This window comes from Lathyrus oleraceus, chromosome 3, assembly GCF_024323335.1.
Source record: "Lathyrus oleraceus cultivar Zhongwan6 chromosome 3, CAAS_Psat_ZW6_1.0, whole genome shotgun sequence".
Classification (NCBI taxonomy): Eukaryota; Viridiplantae; Streptophyta; class Magnoliopsida; order Fabales; family Fabaceae; genus Lathyrus; species Lathyrus oleraceus.
Window position 1 is genome coordinate 246,489,014 of NC_066581.1, and position 16,164 is coordinate 246,505,177.

General features: G+C 34.6%; 1 protein-coding gene across 1 annotated transcript; it reads right to left on the reverse strand.

Moving 5' to 3' along the window:
• Nucleotides 1–4,642: 4,642 nt before the first annotated feature.
• On the reverse strand, nucleotides 4,643–15,596 carry LOC127126659 (uncharacterized). The gene is made up of 18 exons (XM_051055620.1): nucleotides 15,328–15,596; nucleotides 15,085–15,216; nucleotides 14,688–14,825; nucleotides 14,500–14,550; nucleotides 14,000–14,089; nucleotides 13,769–13,915; nucleotides 12,990–13,103; nucleotides 12,748–12,822; nucleotides 11,482–11,553; nucleotides 10,134–10,799; nucleotides 9,703–9,873; nucleotides 8,242–8,401; nucleotides 7,474–7,604; nucleotides 6,731–7,009; nucleotides 6,508–6,642; nucleotides 6,251–6,432; nucleotides 6,014–6,128; nucleotides 4,643–4,983 (listed from the first exon to the last, which is right to left on the reverse strand). The coding sequence occupies exons 1-17, from the start codon at nucleotides 15,418–15,420 to the stop codon at nucleotides 6,062–6,064; spliced, it is 2,703 nt and encodes a 900-aa protein (XP_050911577.1). The 5' UTR covers nucleotides 15,421–15,596; the 3' UTR covers nucleotides 4,643–4,983; nucleotides 6,014–6,061.
• Nucleotides 15,597–16,164: the final 568 nt, after the last annotated feature.

Here is a 16,164-nt window from a genome sequence, read left to right on the forward strand (position 1 = left end):
ATGTATATACAATAGGCTACTTGTGACACAAGTAGATAACATAGCAAACTAACTAACTTGTTTATCAAGTAACTAACTTGGATTATATCATAACGATAGGCACCAACTCTTCATTCTCTAAGTTGGTAGCTAAATATTGGTCCAGTTACAGGAATAATTCATTCCCAAACATTAGTAGGTAGCACCAATGAAAAATGTTTTAATCGAAAATAAAGATTAATAACTTGAAAGCAAAATGGTTGAATCTCAACAGTTATGAACCTAGGATAATAAAGGGGAAAACTGATTCCTTGAATTTATATATATATATATATATATATATATATATATATATATATATATATATATATATATATATATATATATATATATATATATATATATCAATTTAGTTTCTCTTTCTAATATATTCATAATAGTCTATTATGCCTTCGGTAGGTATTATAGATGATAGAGAGTCTCTCAACAGATCCAATCAGTATTATTTTGCTGTATAAAATAAGGGAATTTCTTATCCCACACTATAGGGTGGAAAACATCCTATGAAAAATCCAAAATTCCTCTAAGATTTTGGAGATGCATCTCCGAACGCACCGTTGTCTTAAGTCAAAATGTTACAACTTATTCGGAGATGCATCTCCGAAATATTTCAAAACACATCTCATGCATCCCTCTATGAAAGGCCCATTTTAAATATTTATTGATCCAAAGATGCATCTTAGTTTAGGCTTTATGGAGATGCATCTCTGTAACCAGTCAAAAGAGTGCAGGTTAGTTTTATGGTTACTCAGATAAAAATTAAGATTTATAAATGGTAAAGCCTGTGTAATATGATGAGCATTAAATCATACAACTGATATACAAAAAAGGACATATAAATTCGGAGTCAATAAGTCATCATGACATATACAATAAAGTCTAAATATGCAATGAAGTCAAAATAAGTAAAAAATAATAATTGAACATAAATTCAAACTACAAATACTATCAACTATTGTGTACGCCTGACTAGAGCTCATCGGACTCCTCAACCTCCTCTGTCCCCCGTCCTCCGACGATGTCTTCGATACATTAGTGCCTCTCGTGCCTCTGTCATAATGGCATATATGATCTCCCTCACCTCAGAACCTTCAGGAAATATATCTCTGTCAATACGTGTATGTGCAATATCCACAATACGAAGACATTTAGGCAACACATCATGAGCATGATCTAACTGGTTCCCTTTGAGCGGGACAAATGCAGAAGCACGCATATCCTCAGTATAGGTCGGTACACATGACCAGTCGGAGATGCGTGGGAAGTGCTGGAGGATTCAATCCTGAAAAATGTTGGAACACACGAATCATTAGTAAGGGCGTTGCAAAAATGTGATGAAAATGACACACAAACACTAAAATACCAATAAATATTATCGTAAAAAGTGTGATAATGCTTGTCACCTACTTCATCTTCTTTCTATAACCCTCGGATAACTTATAGTGCAATTAGACCAAACAAATGGACCCTCAGTTGTACTCATGAATCCGCTCAAAGCCCTCGAAGTATCGTAGGTAGAAGACATCCACATAAGTGACACTCTTGTCCACAAAAATGTAAGTTCCAATCAAATATAACAGGTATTCTCTCATAGCATATGCTCTATGTTGCCCCACATACTCCTCATCACCTCGACCATAATTGATCTTGCATAAGTCCCCATCCCAGATAGTTGTAAAGTAACCTGAAACCACTTGGGATTAGGTTGATGCAAGCCAGTAATATTCCGCACATGGTTAATGAATTTCAACAGAACACGATCCTACATACAATAAATCATCGTCAGAAACTTATAATATAATAATAAACATAATTTAAAAAGAATGAATCCAACTAATATTTTACCTCTTTGTTCCAAATATGTATGAAAGTATGCGGGTAAAGAGGAAGCAGTGACAACTCTAACAGACGTCCTCCAAATACTGGAGGTGGCATTGGTTCATCGTCCAGAGGTGTCACTGCCTCATCAGCTTGAGATGGAAATGGATTATCAGCCTCATCAGCCTGAGGTCCCTTTTGTGCCTAGGGTGGCGTTGGTGCCTCTAGTGACTGAGGTACCTCTGGTGACTCTGGTACCTCTGTTGCCTGAGTAGGTGAAACATGTCGCCTATGGGAAGATCGAGGCAGTGAAGCGTCACTAGGTGATACCCGTCTCCTGTGGGAAGAAGAAGGTAGAGATATATGAACCACAGAAATCGGCACATCCGCATCAATTAAGCTAGAGGGAACACGAAGCTCTGAAACTTAACTATTTTCCCTCCTGACAGATGCATATTGTGCAATCTTGTTGTGCCTCAATTTGTCGTCTCTATCAGCAATAACGTCTGTAAGTAAACCAAACAAGTGCCACACAATTACTAAAAGCAACCCTACAAGCAAAAAAAGCAACAAAAAAATGCAGACAGATAAAATACGGAGATGCATCTCCGGTTCCTGAAAATCTAGACGTTGAAAAAATATAGAGATGCATCTCCAAACTTTCCTACAACTTTCATTTTCGTCAACGGCACTAATGCAAACCACTAAGACCCCAAAAATAATGATTAATCATTAATTTTAACTATGAAACACATTTCTTATTATGTATCAACTATCAAACATGCATAAACTATGTATTTCAATACCTAATCATCAATTTCTACAAATTTATACAAAAAGCTCAAAAAAAATTACAATAATAAAAAATTTACAAGTGAGAAATCTTTGAAGCTGGTGTAGATGAATGATCTCTTTATGATTGAAGAAGCTTTGATGTTGCTTGATTGATTTTGAGACAATGTAATTTTAAGAGAGTTTTAGAGAAAAATTTATTTATTTTAACAAGTGAGGAAGAAGAAGGATTCTGGTGCGTTATGTACCAACAACGTCCGAAGATGCATCTCTGTAATCTTTACGAAGTGCACCTCCATAATTTTTTCACATTAAATCAGACTTTTATTGACTTAGGATGCATTTGAAGATGTATCTTTCAATTTTAGACTTTTTTATATTTCATGTAGTACACTAGTAAAATATAGGTTACGTTGAGAAATCTCTTAAAATAATTGTAGTGGTGTTAGGATTCTTTTCAATTTGAGCTTGAAATGATAGTCAACTTGTTATAAACATTTCCTTACAACAATATGGTGAGAATGATGGAAGAAGGAAATCTTGGAAGTATCGTATTACATATATCTTGAGAGTTAAAGTCTCACATTGTTTTCACAACAAGAAAGTTTAACAAAAACTTGTGGGTGGGAAAGAAGTACCAAGTGCATGGGCCTAAAGCTCAAAACAATTCTTTTAAAAAAATGAATTAAATAATTTTCAATTATATTTTCTTTAAAAAAAAGTTATTCAAATCATCTTTTTCACGTCCCTAACCTATGTAAAAATAGGAGACCAACAAAATCACAAGTAAAATAAATTCAAAGACCAAAAAATTAATTTTAAAATAGGACAACTAAAAATTTAAAAACATTTAAATAAAAATCAAAAATACATTTAAACTAATATTTCAAATATATTATATTTTAATATACAATATTTTTGTATTCTACATATAAATCTTTATTCCGATCACCACCTCCCCCTCAAACATATGCTCTGTCTTCATTTTGATTTCATATTACAAGAAGATTTATAACTTTTAAACTATATCTTCGTTTCGAATCCATGTTCCAATGGTGAAGAGACTCTAAAAAAGAGGATATGTTTGATTTCCTCGTTTGTAAAGTATCCTGGGGAGGACTTTGTCCACCTTCCCCGAGCGAAGCAATCCCTTTGACGATTCCAATTTTTCATCTTTAAGGCCCCATGTGAAGCAATCCCATAGAAATTTACACATATTTCCAATAGAAGAAATAATTAGAGAGACATCCCTACCTCCACACCACAGCTCTCCCATTAGATTTTAGATGCTTATGCAAGACTCGCAAGATTTTTCTTTTCTTTTTTTTTTAAATGAAAATTTCCAACTGAACAGTTCCAAAATAGTTACTAAATGAATTTCATAAATAACTTTATAATTATATTTCAACAAAATTATTTTTTTAATAAATTTTATTAAGTCGGATCTGCCAAAAAAAAAGGAGCAAAAAAGTGGAGTGCTTCAATCTGTTGTCATCATTCTCTATAAGCACTGAAATTATTTGATTAACAATAAGGATTTCTAATTAGTTTGGTAGTACTTAATATAGGTGAAACACCAACCATTGTGAGTGCTCTAAATAGATGAATAGTGAAGCACTCATCATTGTTCTCTGCTTGTAGTATTAATTATAAATCACGTTTCAAGTAAGCTGCTCTATCAAGTATCAGTCATGAAGTTTTGGCAGCGAGAACGTTCTTGCCTATAACTAAACCTCCAAAGGAACTAAAACAGCGCATACATGGCTACAAGTATTACTAGAAACAGATGTGTAATCTTAACATCTACCAGATCATAAGGTTATGCTTGAAACTTTGCATGGCATGAACTAGAAACAGATGTTAGAATCCTATATGTATCAACCAGGTTATAAGGTTCTGTTTAAAACTTTGCATTTGAGCCAGGCGATCCTTTCTTCAGGTGTATGAATTGTCAAAACTAGCACTAGAATCAATTGACATTAAAGAAACACTATAAACTAATCGGCGTGAAAGCCTTTTATTTCAAAGCACATGAAACATTTAATCTAATCAAAACATAAATATTAAGAAATCTTGTTACATGCTATACAAGTACACCTTCAGGATCTTATGTTGTTTCCTACGACGTTCCTAAATAAGCTGATTGGGCCAACCCGTGCTCATACAGGAACGAGTTAAGAGGAAATTCATCCATAGTTTAAATCCCTTGACATGGAAATTACCAACCTAGGACAATTAACACAGAAAATTCAAGTAGCAAGAGACTATCCCAGCAAAGCCTAACGAGCCCTGCTTGTTACAATTGTCATTTAATCCAAACAAATTTCGCAATACCTGCAAAGACAGGACTGACTATGATTAAAAACCACCAAAGGGTTGACTATGATTAAAAACCATCAGAGTTTTTGTCAAGCACACTACCAATGCCTGTGATAAGAAAAGACTTGTATCAATTAAATTGAAAATTAGTATGACATTAGCGAATAGTGTGGCTTGGAAGCCCCAGAATGAGCCATTCAGACACAGAAGATCACTTAGGAGTTATCTCTTAAAAGAAACAATTTATCCCCCTCAGTTTTTGAAAAGTGTATTAGACTAGATGTATGGCAAATGGGAATTCAGTTTACTTTCGGACTATTTGAATGTTTGATAGTCCTCCAAATAAATATAAGACTAAATGTATGACAAATGGGAAATCAGTTTACTTTTGGACTATTTGAATGTTTGCCATTCCTACAAATAAATATAATCGTAGACTTCAGATTTACAAAGAAACGACAAATGAAGAAATATGCTTCAACAATAAAAATCAAGCTATACAACCCTTCAATTACAACAAGCTTCAATAACCACACCCTTTTGTCCATAGTGGAATCAGATAAATGGATCAAACGCGCTGTAAATGCCTTACCCTGAATCATCTCTCTTTTTTTATAAATTACCATGAATCATTTCTAATATGTGATACCAAACCAGTTCATATACAAATAAGCATAATGTGTTCTCAAAATATCATTTCCTATGTGGCAAAAACATCCCCTCAAACTGCCGTTGTGTCTAACACCAACATGGAAAAAATCCATTCATTTATTGGATTATACAAGTTACTACCAGTTTTAAAATTAAACTGAAGGGCCAATGTCTATAAAATGACAAAAATTACAAACTACATAAAATCATCTGAATTTAAGAAAACAACATTTTGTACTAAACAACTTTCGAACTTTTCTCCCAAAACTTGTCCCAACTAGTATTCAATTATAGAATATTTTTCTCCTATGCATTTCATTTCTTCTGATTCGACAAGACTTAGAAGATAAAAATAACTTGTCAATCTGGTAGAAAAATATTCATTAAAACTTACACAGAAATACAACAGCCAAGAAGATGTGTTGTCACCATATTGGGTCGTCTATACAAGAAGCTCGTCTTCAAGATAATTATACTCAAAAGTGAATTCAGTCTTGATTCTTTGACACCTGAATCATCACACCAAGTAATAGAAAAGTTAACGGAAAAAGTATAAAATCAGCCAAGTATCATATTAAATAAACACTAAAATTAGGCTGAAAATAAAAATAACAATGTTTACTCAACATACCATCCATGTTGCAGGTCATCATTTGCAATATGAAAATCAAAATACACATATGTTCCCTGCTCAAAATCATCCGTAGCAACTTTGGGCTCTTCATGACGCTGAAACCATGTATTATACTTTCGGTGGTATCTCCAAGACTGCTTCTTTAGCTCCTTTGCAGCCAAATATTGTTGGTATGTGTTCTACAGAAAAAAAAATGAATATAAGTACACATGATTGAGTAACAATAACATTAATCACATAGCACGTTCAGGTACCTGTTGATAATAAAATGCAAAGAACAGGGTGTCAGTGCCATATGCCTCAAGACCTAATCTCTCCCAAAAGGCAGGGTTGTTAACTATAGGCGCTTGTACTTGTGGATAGCTAGGAGGTGTAATTGCTGGATGCCTCTACACAACCACAACAAAATGAAAAATTAAATTAATGGTATGGGCAACCATATAATAAATTATTTAATAAATAAACCGAAATCCATACAGGTGTATAAGTTCTAGGACGCTCTGAGTCTTTAGCAAGTGGAACTTTAAAATGTGCTGCCTCAAGCATTTGTAAATTATATAGTTGATCACGCACTCCACCAGAATTAACACTTGATGCACTAAAGCTATCACCAATGGCTCCAAGGTCAACACCATTTCTTCTTCCAATGACTCCAAGGTGGCCAGCAGATTGATTTGATTGTAAAGGTTGACCAGGAGACAAATCAATATCTCTGGAAATCTGAGCAGCTTCTGGAAGAGAGGCAGATGCACCTACCTGTAGCATAAACAACAAATGGTCAATCAATATCATCATCATAATTGGGACACCCATGCACACATAAATACAAACTGAGTTTTTCGCATGTGCACACGAATCAAACAAAATGCATATTTTGCTATCTGCAAATCAGGAAAGTCTAAGACATTTGACATCCCATTGCCCTGTGCCTCTCACCAGCTTAAGATATGGACTAACATTGAGTTGGTCATCTGGTTTTCATATCACATGTTACCTGTCTATACACTAAGTACTAAATTTGTTCATGTCTAAATACCAAAACAAGAGGGGAAAGAATAGAAAACTTCTACAAATGCATATGCTCTATATTTCCTTCAAGCATTTATTAAAGATTATTCTACAGACATTCTTAGAAATAAACGTTGATATGTGTTTCTGCAAGTTATAAAGGGGTAAGATAGATCTTAAAATATAAAGAGATCATAAGTTAATAGGCATACAGGTGAATCTGCAACATATGCTGATTTCAAATCATCTTCAACTATGAGATTCTTGCCAATCCCTGTGCTAGTGGGTTCAGTTGTGGACTCGTCAGGAAAACTCTGATGTTGTTGCTGTTCTTCAATTTTATCTGCACAGTTTAAAACTTGAAATATAACCCATCTCTCGTAATAATGCCAATCTTAGATTAAAATATAAATAATTATTGTACTCTTGTGAGAGATGTATTGTTCACACATAGAACTCGAGATGATTCAATTATCATTGAAGTAATTTTTAAACTTGACTCACCAACTACGAGAAATCTTATTCCTGATTGACTTACTAGACCCCAATGACTTCATAAAAAACAAGCACTTCATGACATGATATTGACATTTTGGGTATTTATTTATTCATTTAGAGGGGAAGTCAAAACAGAGACTCTTTAAACACAAAGTACCATGAAGGAACAACCAGCGAGATTTTTTCACAAATACATCACTTGATTTCTCGGCATGATAAAAATTCTAATATTCCTTTTCATAATATTCTCTTTTTGGAAAACAAAAGAAATACAGGAAAAACAATATTCATTATGTACAGCTCACTAAACAATCAGAGCAGAATATTGTAGGTGTGGAGAGTTGGGAACTGCCTATAGACAAAACCATACCACTCTAACCATGCCCTTTTCAAAATGAGAAAAGGAAAAGAAAATGGTCCTAAGAGGAAAAGTTATAAAGCAAAACATGATCTAGGATATATTAGAGCAACGCAAAAGATACCTGCATCTTTAGCAGCACCTGGAATTGCTTGTTGACTAGACGGCGGATGTACGGAGTTGGGCTGCTGTAGCGAGACAGAAGAAATACCACCAAGACTCGGGGATTGGGCTCCAAGTCCCATACTAGATTGTGAAGAAACGGATGAGCCTTGAGAGTTGAACTGCACATATTGAGGCATGTCATACAAATACTGAAATAACTTAGGCTTAATTATGCAATTGGTCCCGGCAAATAGGAGTCACTAATTGTGGCCCCAGTAATTCCAAATCATTTCAATTTGACACACTGCAATTTCAAATCATGTTCAAATTGATCCCAGTTGAATTTTTGTTGAAGTGTCATTGATGACCGTGTTTTTCACTTAGGGACCAATTAACAAATTCAAATGACTTACACACCTAGATTTAACATCAATTAACTATATTTAAGAGACAAATTAGAATTATGTATTTTTTGTTTTTCATTACTGATATACTGCATATTGGCTGTATTTATTTATTAAGTTCGTAATTTAACTTGCTAACAAATCAATAATTACTCACTAACTAATAGCTTATTAGAACCAAGTTAACAGAGAATATGATATATGCCATCAAATATAATTTTCATGTGCCAGAAATTAATTAGAACATAGTTGTACCTGTATTTATTAGGTAATGAGATAGAGTTGTATATTATTATTTCAAAGAAAAGAAAGCTATTAATTAGAAAAGTTAAATTTACATCAAAGAGAAAATGGATGAAGGGTCCTGAAGTGCAAAACACATTAAAAAGTTTAAAGCTTTGGTATGTGTGAACCTCAATACCACATATACTAATATTTATCATGCAGTTAACAATACAAGTTTGTTAAACCAATCACACATCACCATGAAGAGTTCAAACTGTACTTGAAACTACAGAGTGAAATGTCAGGCAATATTGAATGATCCACTAATTAAGATTATAATCTGAATGTCAAATTCTTCATTGTTTCTAAAGCAATCATAAAAGATCTTGTCTTTTTCATTTCCATAAATAGGTTTCGCAGCTCACCTATGATTTCGTAGAGAAGCAAAGGAACTAGAAAACCACTTCCAATTTTACTTGCAATGTTATCAAGACACACCCAGAGTTTAGAGTAAATACCCATTTGAAAAATTATTGAACTATACCAATATCAGAAGGAAATGTGATTGCATATATTGGCCAGACAACTCAAAGATACAATACAAGCCAACGCCAAAACCACAACAGCGACTCTCTTATATCACTAAAACAGAACCAAAATAGCTAGGACCCTGGATAAAAGTTTAATTTCTTAACCAAATTTTTTAAGATATAGTTAGGAACATCGGTAAAATATTTACTTTGAAGAAACAGAGGAGAGAAAGAGCATGATGAACTCCATAGATGCATTCTGGCCATAATGAAACTTCAAATAGAAGTTAAACTGTACAAGAACGAGTAAGCAAAGAGTACCTGCTGCAAAAGTGGACTTTGTTGTTGGGAAGAAAACTGCTTATGATTTCCTGCAACAAGGGAAGGCATATTAAGAAGGGTACTGGGCCCTTGTTGTTGCACTTGCTGAAACTTCTGCAGAAACTTTTCCCTTTGATCAGGAGCTATTTCAGTTCTTCCACGAAGCTGCCCCTGAATTTCAAAATGAACAAATCCCTTCAATGGAATTAACTTTACATAGATAATGAAATACATATGATGATACTTTCATTCAACCTAAAAGTTAAATTATATACAATATTGAATAGCATAAGATATCTTCTATATTTTAACAAAGGCAAATGAAAGTTTAAATTTGTTGAAACAATAGAAAATTTAATTTTTGTAAGTACGTGTGTGAAAGTTCATGTCTTTTTAAGCAAAAACAAGAAAATTTAAGGTCAAAAATTTACCGCATCATTCTGATTCGGAAAGGGACTTCCAGGCCTCCATTGCATGCCAGGAACCACAGAAGGGGAGAAAACTCTCCCAGATACTGCTGCAGCTTCATTAACAGTACTAGAGTCAACAGAGGCAGTTCCATCATTAACCTTCCCAACCTGAGGCAAGATCAATCTATTACTTAGTGGTGATACAAGAGGTTGCACCATTCCACTACTTCCAAGTCTATCATCAGCTGCCAATATGTTTCGCTTAGTTATTTCTGAGGCTGAAGGGAGTGAACCAAAGGCTCCATTACCAGAAACCATGTTTCCGGAACCAAGAGGGATGCTGGCTGTTGCTTGATTCGACAAGCTGTTTCTGCCCCTCACAAGAGCTGCATCAGAAAGCGAAGGAGATGGCCTACGGCTAGGGAAGCTGTTAATATCTTCTTCCTTTGTAGAGGCCGACTGATTTACATTAGCATTCTCCAAGACATTTCGAACAGAATTTGAGACAGGAAGGACCGCAGCCGGAGAACTGGACAAGTTATGACCTGAAACATTCACAAAAGCAGGAGTGGCATTGTTCCCGGTAGGTGTTGAAGCAGAAGAGCTGATTCCGCCACTTTTAGGAGGTGGAGTTTTTGCCACAATGTCAGAATTGCTATCTTGAGACGCTGTCTCGTCAGCTTGCTCCTAGAGAGAAGCATTCCAATGATTAAAAATCAGTTTCCTACTCCTAGAGGGGAACAACAATGATGTCCATCTATTTAAACAGCAACTAATGAAAATGCAGCTTTTCTTCCCTTTGACTGACAGTCAAGTAAATGATAATTCAACCAAGTGCACTTGGTGAGACTGCAGTCTTGAGTCCATTATTTATAATATTAATCTTCAATTTGTGCTATTCGATATGCCATCAGAAATCATTTAAATTTAGATCGTGTGTAAGATGGATATTGTAAAAATTAGATTAAAAGAACAATTAGTGCTTTCTGTGTGTCATAGGTATATTAACCTTTCATGTTATACGCCTTAAGTTACTTATCACCACTCATGGTGATAAGCATCTCAGTTTACCATACTCCTATTTCAGTACTACTTGAAACGAAGTAGGAAAAGCCTTCCTACTAGAAAGAATGACTTGAATTCACTATTTATCATCATTGCAAACCAATAACCATTACCATCATAATATAACTAAACGGGATAAGCGATATGTTATTTACGTGACAAAATATCTGACGGGGATGTAGAGTAAATTTAACTACATAATAGAAAGAATCCCACAGAAAAAATCTGAAACATCCTTAATTATAATTTTCCATAACAGGACTTCAAGAAACATTTTCAGGTCATAAAAACAAGAAATACATACAGATGTTTGCGATGATGCTGACTGTGATGCCGATACTGCCAAAGGACTCTTCAAGCTAATACCAGGTGCCACCTGAAAAAACACATAATAAATAATGACTTCCACTTCTACAAAGAATGATTCAAATAATATAATGTCAGCATAAAAAAAGTTTGAATAACAAAGGGATTTCAAAAATAAGGGCCTAGAGTAAATAACCCAGCAAACCACAACAATAACACTATCTACCAAAGCCATTTCCCACCGGGTGGAAATAACTAGATGGATCAAACGATGCTGTAATATCTTATCATGAATCATCATATATATAATAATAATAATAATAGTAAGGCATTGAACTCCAAATACTTCATAATGGTTCAGCCAATAGGTTTGCTAAACATCTCCCTATTTCTAATTATTGGACTGTCCCTCATCTGGGGTATCCTCCTTGCCAACACGTCTACATGTGTTCTCCAATACGGCCATCTCACCTAAGACGAGATTTAACTATCCTATCCTTTAACTTCCTCACTAATGCATCCCCATTTTCTTAGGGGACCCACAAAACCGGCTAGTAAGGTGAAAGATGTCTCCCATTTATAAACACTATATCAGATCATATACCACTTTGTGGCGCCGTCATAGCAGAATATGGCAGAAAGAACACGCAATATCGGCCGATATTTACCATTGCAGCGAGCCCAAAAACCACAACAGATATCCACCATGGCTGATATTTTATAACACTGCCATCTATATTATGGTCTGAGTTGCCCAATAATGGAGCCCCGCAAATCATGAATGGGCTCAGTACTATTTTAGAATTTGGGATGAACCTAACTCAACTCAACTTCACAAAACCGACTTATAAAGTGTGGGACACCTCCCATTTGTAAATGCTTTTCCAGCCATACAGCATCTAATGGGGGACTCAACAAAACTTGAACATGCTCTAGTATTATTTTAGAATTTGGGATGAGCCTAACTCAACCGACTTATAAGGTGTGGGATACCACTCATTTGGAATCACTTCTCCGGCCATACAACATCCAATGTGGGACTCTCAAGAACCCAAAACATAGATTACCTTAATTTCATAGAGAGAGATATATAATATATATTAGCACAAATAGACAATCTAATATGAATTTCAAGGAAAAAAATTATAATATGTCAATTAAGTGATATATGCCAAACCAATAACACAAATCTACATATCATTGATATGTAATTGTGTGCAAGCTATGCATGTTTGCAACCAAAAAATAGTGAATAAACAAATACCTTTGCAAGACCAGTGGGAATTGTAACAAGATCTTCTAGAATCTTCCCTTCGTCTAAAGGCAATGAACTGATTGTCTAGAAAAATTGACAATCCAATACGGAAAATTCAAGGCAAAAAAAAATGATAATATGCAAAAATTAAATGTATGCCAAACCAATAACACAAATCTACATATGATTGGTACATTTGTGTGTGCAAGTTCTGTGTGTTTGCATCCAATCAACAATGAATAAACAAATACCTTTGCAACTGCAACACTTGTGGGAATTGTAACAAGATCTTCTAGAGTATCAACCTTATCTAAAGGTAATGAAATGTATAGTTCATCAACATCATCAAATTCGTCAAAATCCTCCTGTCAAAGAAAAAATTAATAAGAAAAAGTAATAGAAAATCAGTACGAAACGAGTCATAAATTTTTTAGAGGACAGAGAAATAGAGAGGAACTATCTCCACCCTCCAACATGAATTTGGAGCTAAACTTTGTGCGGTCACAAAGTATATTTTTGGAAAAAATATGTCACCCGGAAGTACACTTCTAGAAAATTGTGCGCGGTTTTTAGAAATGTGGGATATGGGGAAAGTTCCTCCCAAAGAAATATGAATGGATGAAATTGGAGAGGAGGTTAGGCCGTTAGGTATAGTGTTTCATTTCAAAACTTTGAAAATTATAAAAATGAATAAGGAAATACTGGAAAACTTGCATGATATGGGGAAAGTTCCTCCCAAAGAAATACGAATGGATGAAATTGGAGAGGAGGTTAGGCCGTTAGGTATAGTGTTTCATTTCAAAACTTTGAAAATTATAAAAATGAATAAGGAATTACTGGAAACTTGCATGATATTACCTCATTTCATTCCTATTATTTTGAAATATTTGCATATATGTGGACAGCTGAGATTTTACTCTAAAAGACTCCCATAAATAAATAAATACTGTATTTATAAAGGTCATACAGATGCATCAAAATTTACCAAGTTTCCAACTTCTCAGAGCATAATGATTTCTAAAAGACAAACCTGATTACGCTCTACATAGTCGTCCAAGAAATCTTTCACATCATTAACCTGCTCTGGACTCAATTCGTCATTATCTAGAAGCCTCAAAACTAATTCACATTTCTTTATATGAGCCTTGTGCCGAGTAATTGATGTCTCTAGATGCGTCTACAAAACAAACAAAAAGTGTCAATGACCATGAGAAAGGCAAAAAGTATCATTCCCTCAAACGATGTGTCCTTCACTCCATACCAATCTAGGAGGCCTGTTTTTTCCTTTCTTGACTGTAAGGCCTTCAAGCTCAGCTTCAAAGTTATCGATCTGAGATTCTAACTCTCCGACCTACTCACATATTCAAAAGACAATACGAAGAACATAAGGCAAATGATAAACAAGACATATATGTACATGAATCAGGTTAATATGATCTCACTTATGAAATTATAAAATCAAGGAGACAGCATAACAAAAATCACCATGAAAACAGGATCAGATTGATACAAAAAATATGTAAGAGAAGCATATCTTAAGAACCAAATGAACTTATACATTGTTAAGAGTAGAAAGGTCTCAAACTAGACTACAACTTATATTGTGTTGTAATGAACATTATATTCCAGGTAAACAAGGCCAAATATGTTCCTAAGCAAACACTCTGAACACAAAAGCATACACACATAAGCTACAAATACTAGTCATACTGGACACAACAAAGCCAAATTGAAAATTATACAAAGGAAATGATTCCATACCACATTGTTTAACCAATCCCTCGTCTCTGATTTAGCCTTCTCTCTCGGATCCTATCAGAAAACAGTCCGATAACAAATTCCTCAGCACAATACTGACATAAACATAACCACTGAACACCAGAAACAAAACCGCAAATTGGTAAAATGAAAGGAAAAAAAAGTAACATCTCCCCGATTCAAAGACTCACTGTCTTCGGCTGTTGACCCAAGCCTTCTTTGGAGAATGCTTTGGTCTTAGTTTCCTTCTCACATATTTTAAATCTTTCCATTTCTCGTTCAATTAACTTCCGAGCATCTACCAGAGCTTGCTCGTACGCGGCACTAACCTATATCAAGGATAAAAAGATATATCAAACTCAAAGCCTGTGATTTAAACCCCAACATGTATCATTCAAATCATCACACAGCATAAGCCAAATCAAGCAGCACTACAATTAAGTTAACAAAATCCACCAATTTCATATTCAAACTAGTTTCAATTAACTTATTTTAAGTTCAAAACAGCTTAGGGTAGAAATAAAATATTAAAAAAAAAAAAAAGAATCAGCATTTCAATTGCGTTATTCAACAATTACGAGCAAATACCTTCTTATCCTTGATCTCACTGGATTGAATCCAAGTCTTAATTTGATCTCTATACCTCTGGAGCTTCTTAATCTCCTTTTTGAGGTCTGCCTCGAATTTCTCCTTTTGATTTGCATTGTCTGTGTCGTAAACCTATCACACCAAATAAAAAGCGATTAACAGCGCTATTTAGTTCAGAATTAGTAGAAATTAGAGTAATCAAGACGATGAAAAAAGAAAAGAGTTAGGGAAAATTAGAAGGACCTTGTTCCAGATGCTGTCAAATACTTCAACGCCTTCCTGAACCTTCTTGAGAACACGATCTATCTCTCCTTGAAGCTTTCGACTTGCACCCATTTGATTACGGGTTTATCAATTTCATACAATTCTCGAAATGATGATTGATCAGCGAAAATTCAGTAGGTATTTTGTTGCTACGTCGATTCTTGTTCTAGGGTTTGTTTCTGCTATCACACACTCGCTTGCAAGACGACGCGGAGATTCTACCTGATGTTTTCGTTCGTATTTTCATTTTGTAGGGTCAAATTTTATTTTTATTTTTATTTTATTTTTATTTCATGTTTATCTTTTACTGTAATAAGTTTTTTTAATATGAATGAGCTTAAATTATGGAATCGAGTGAGCTATGCTAGGATTTTTTACTAATATAACCCAAGTTTTTAAATTATTTTCCAAAATAACCCAAGTTTCAAAAAATTTCCCAATCTACCCCACCTTTAATAGGGAGGCGCCAATTGGATTGGCGCCCCCTCTTAAAAATTACAAGGAGGCGCCAATTGGATTGGCTAGGGCACCTGCCCTAGCCAATCCAATTGGCGCCTGTGTGTATTTTTTAAGAGGGGGCGCCAATCCAATTGGCGACTCCCTTAAAAAAGCCTCAAATGAAAAAACTTCCAACATGAAAGTTGTAGATCTTTTCAAAACAATGAATTTGGATATAAATTTTGCAACATTTGGATTTTTTTTGAGAAAGTTATGGGCAGTTGAAGTTGGACTTCTGAGTTTTTCAACTGTTATCTGACCTATAATGTTTTGTATTATTGCATGTGTTTCTTTTAGGAATATGAATTTTTGTCCAAC

Coding starts and splice junctions, on each gene's coding strand:
- LOC127126659 (XM_051055620.1), bottom strand. CDS start 15,420: ATGGGTGCAAGTCGAAAGCTTCAAGGAGAGATAGATCGTGTTCTCAAG. Junction 6,643..6,730: donor GTCCTAGAACTTATACACCT/GTATGGATTTCG, acceptor GTGGTTGTGTAG/AGGCATCCAGCAATTACACC. Junction 6,433..6,507: donor TTGCATTTTATTATCAACAG/GTACCTGAACGT, acceptor TTTTTTCTGTAG/AACACATACCAACAATATTT.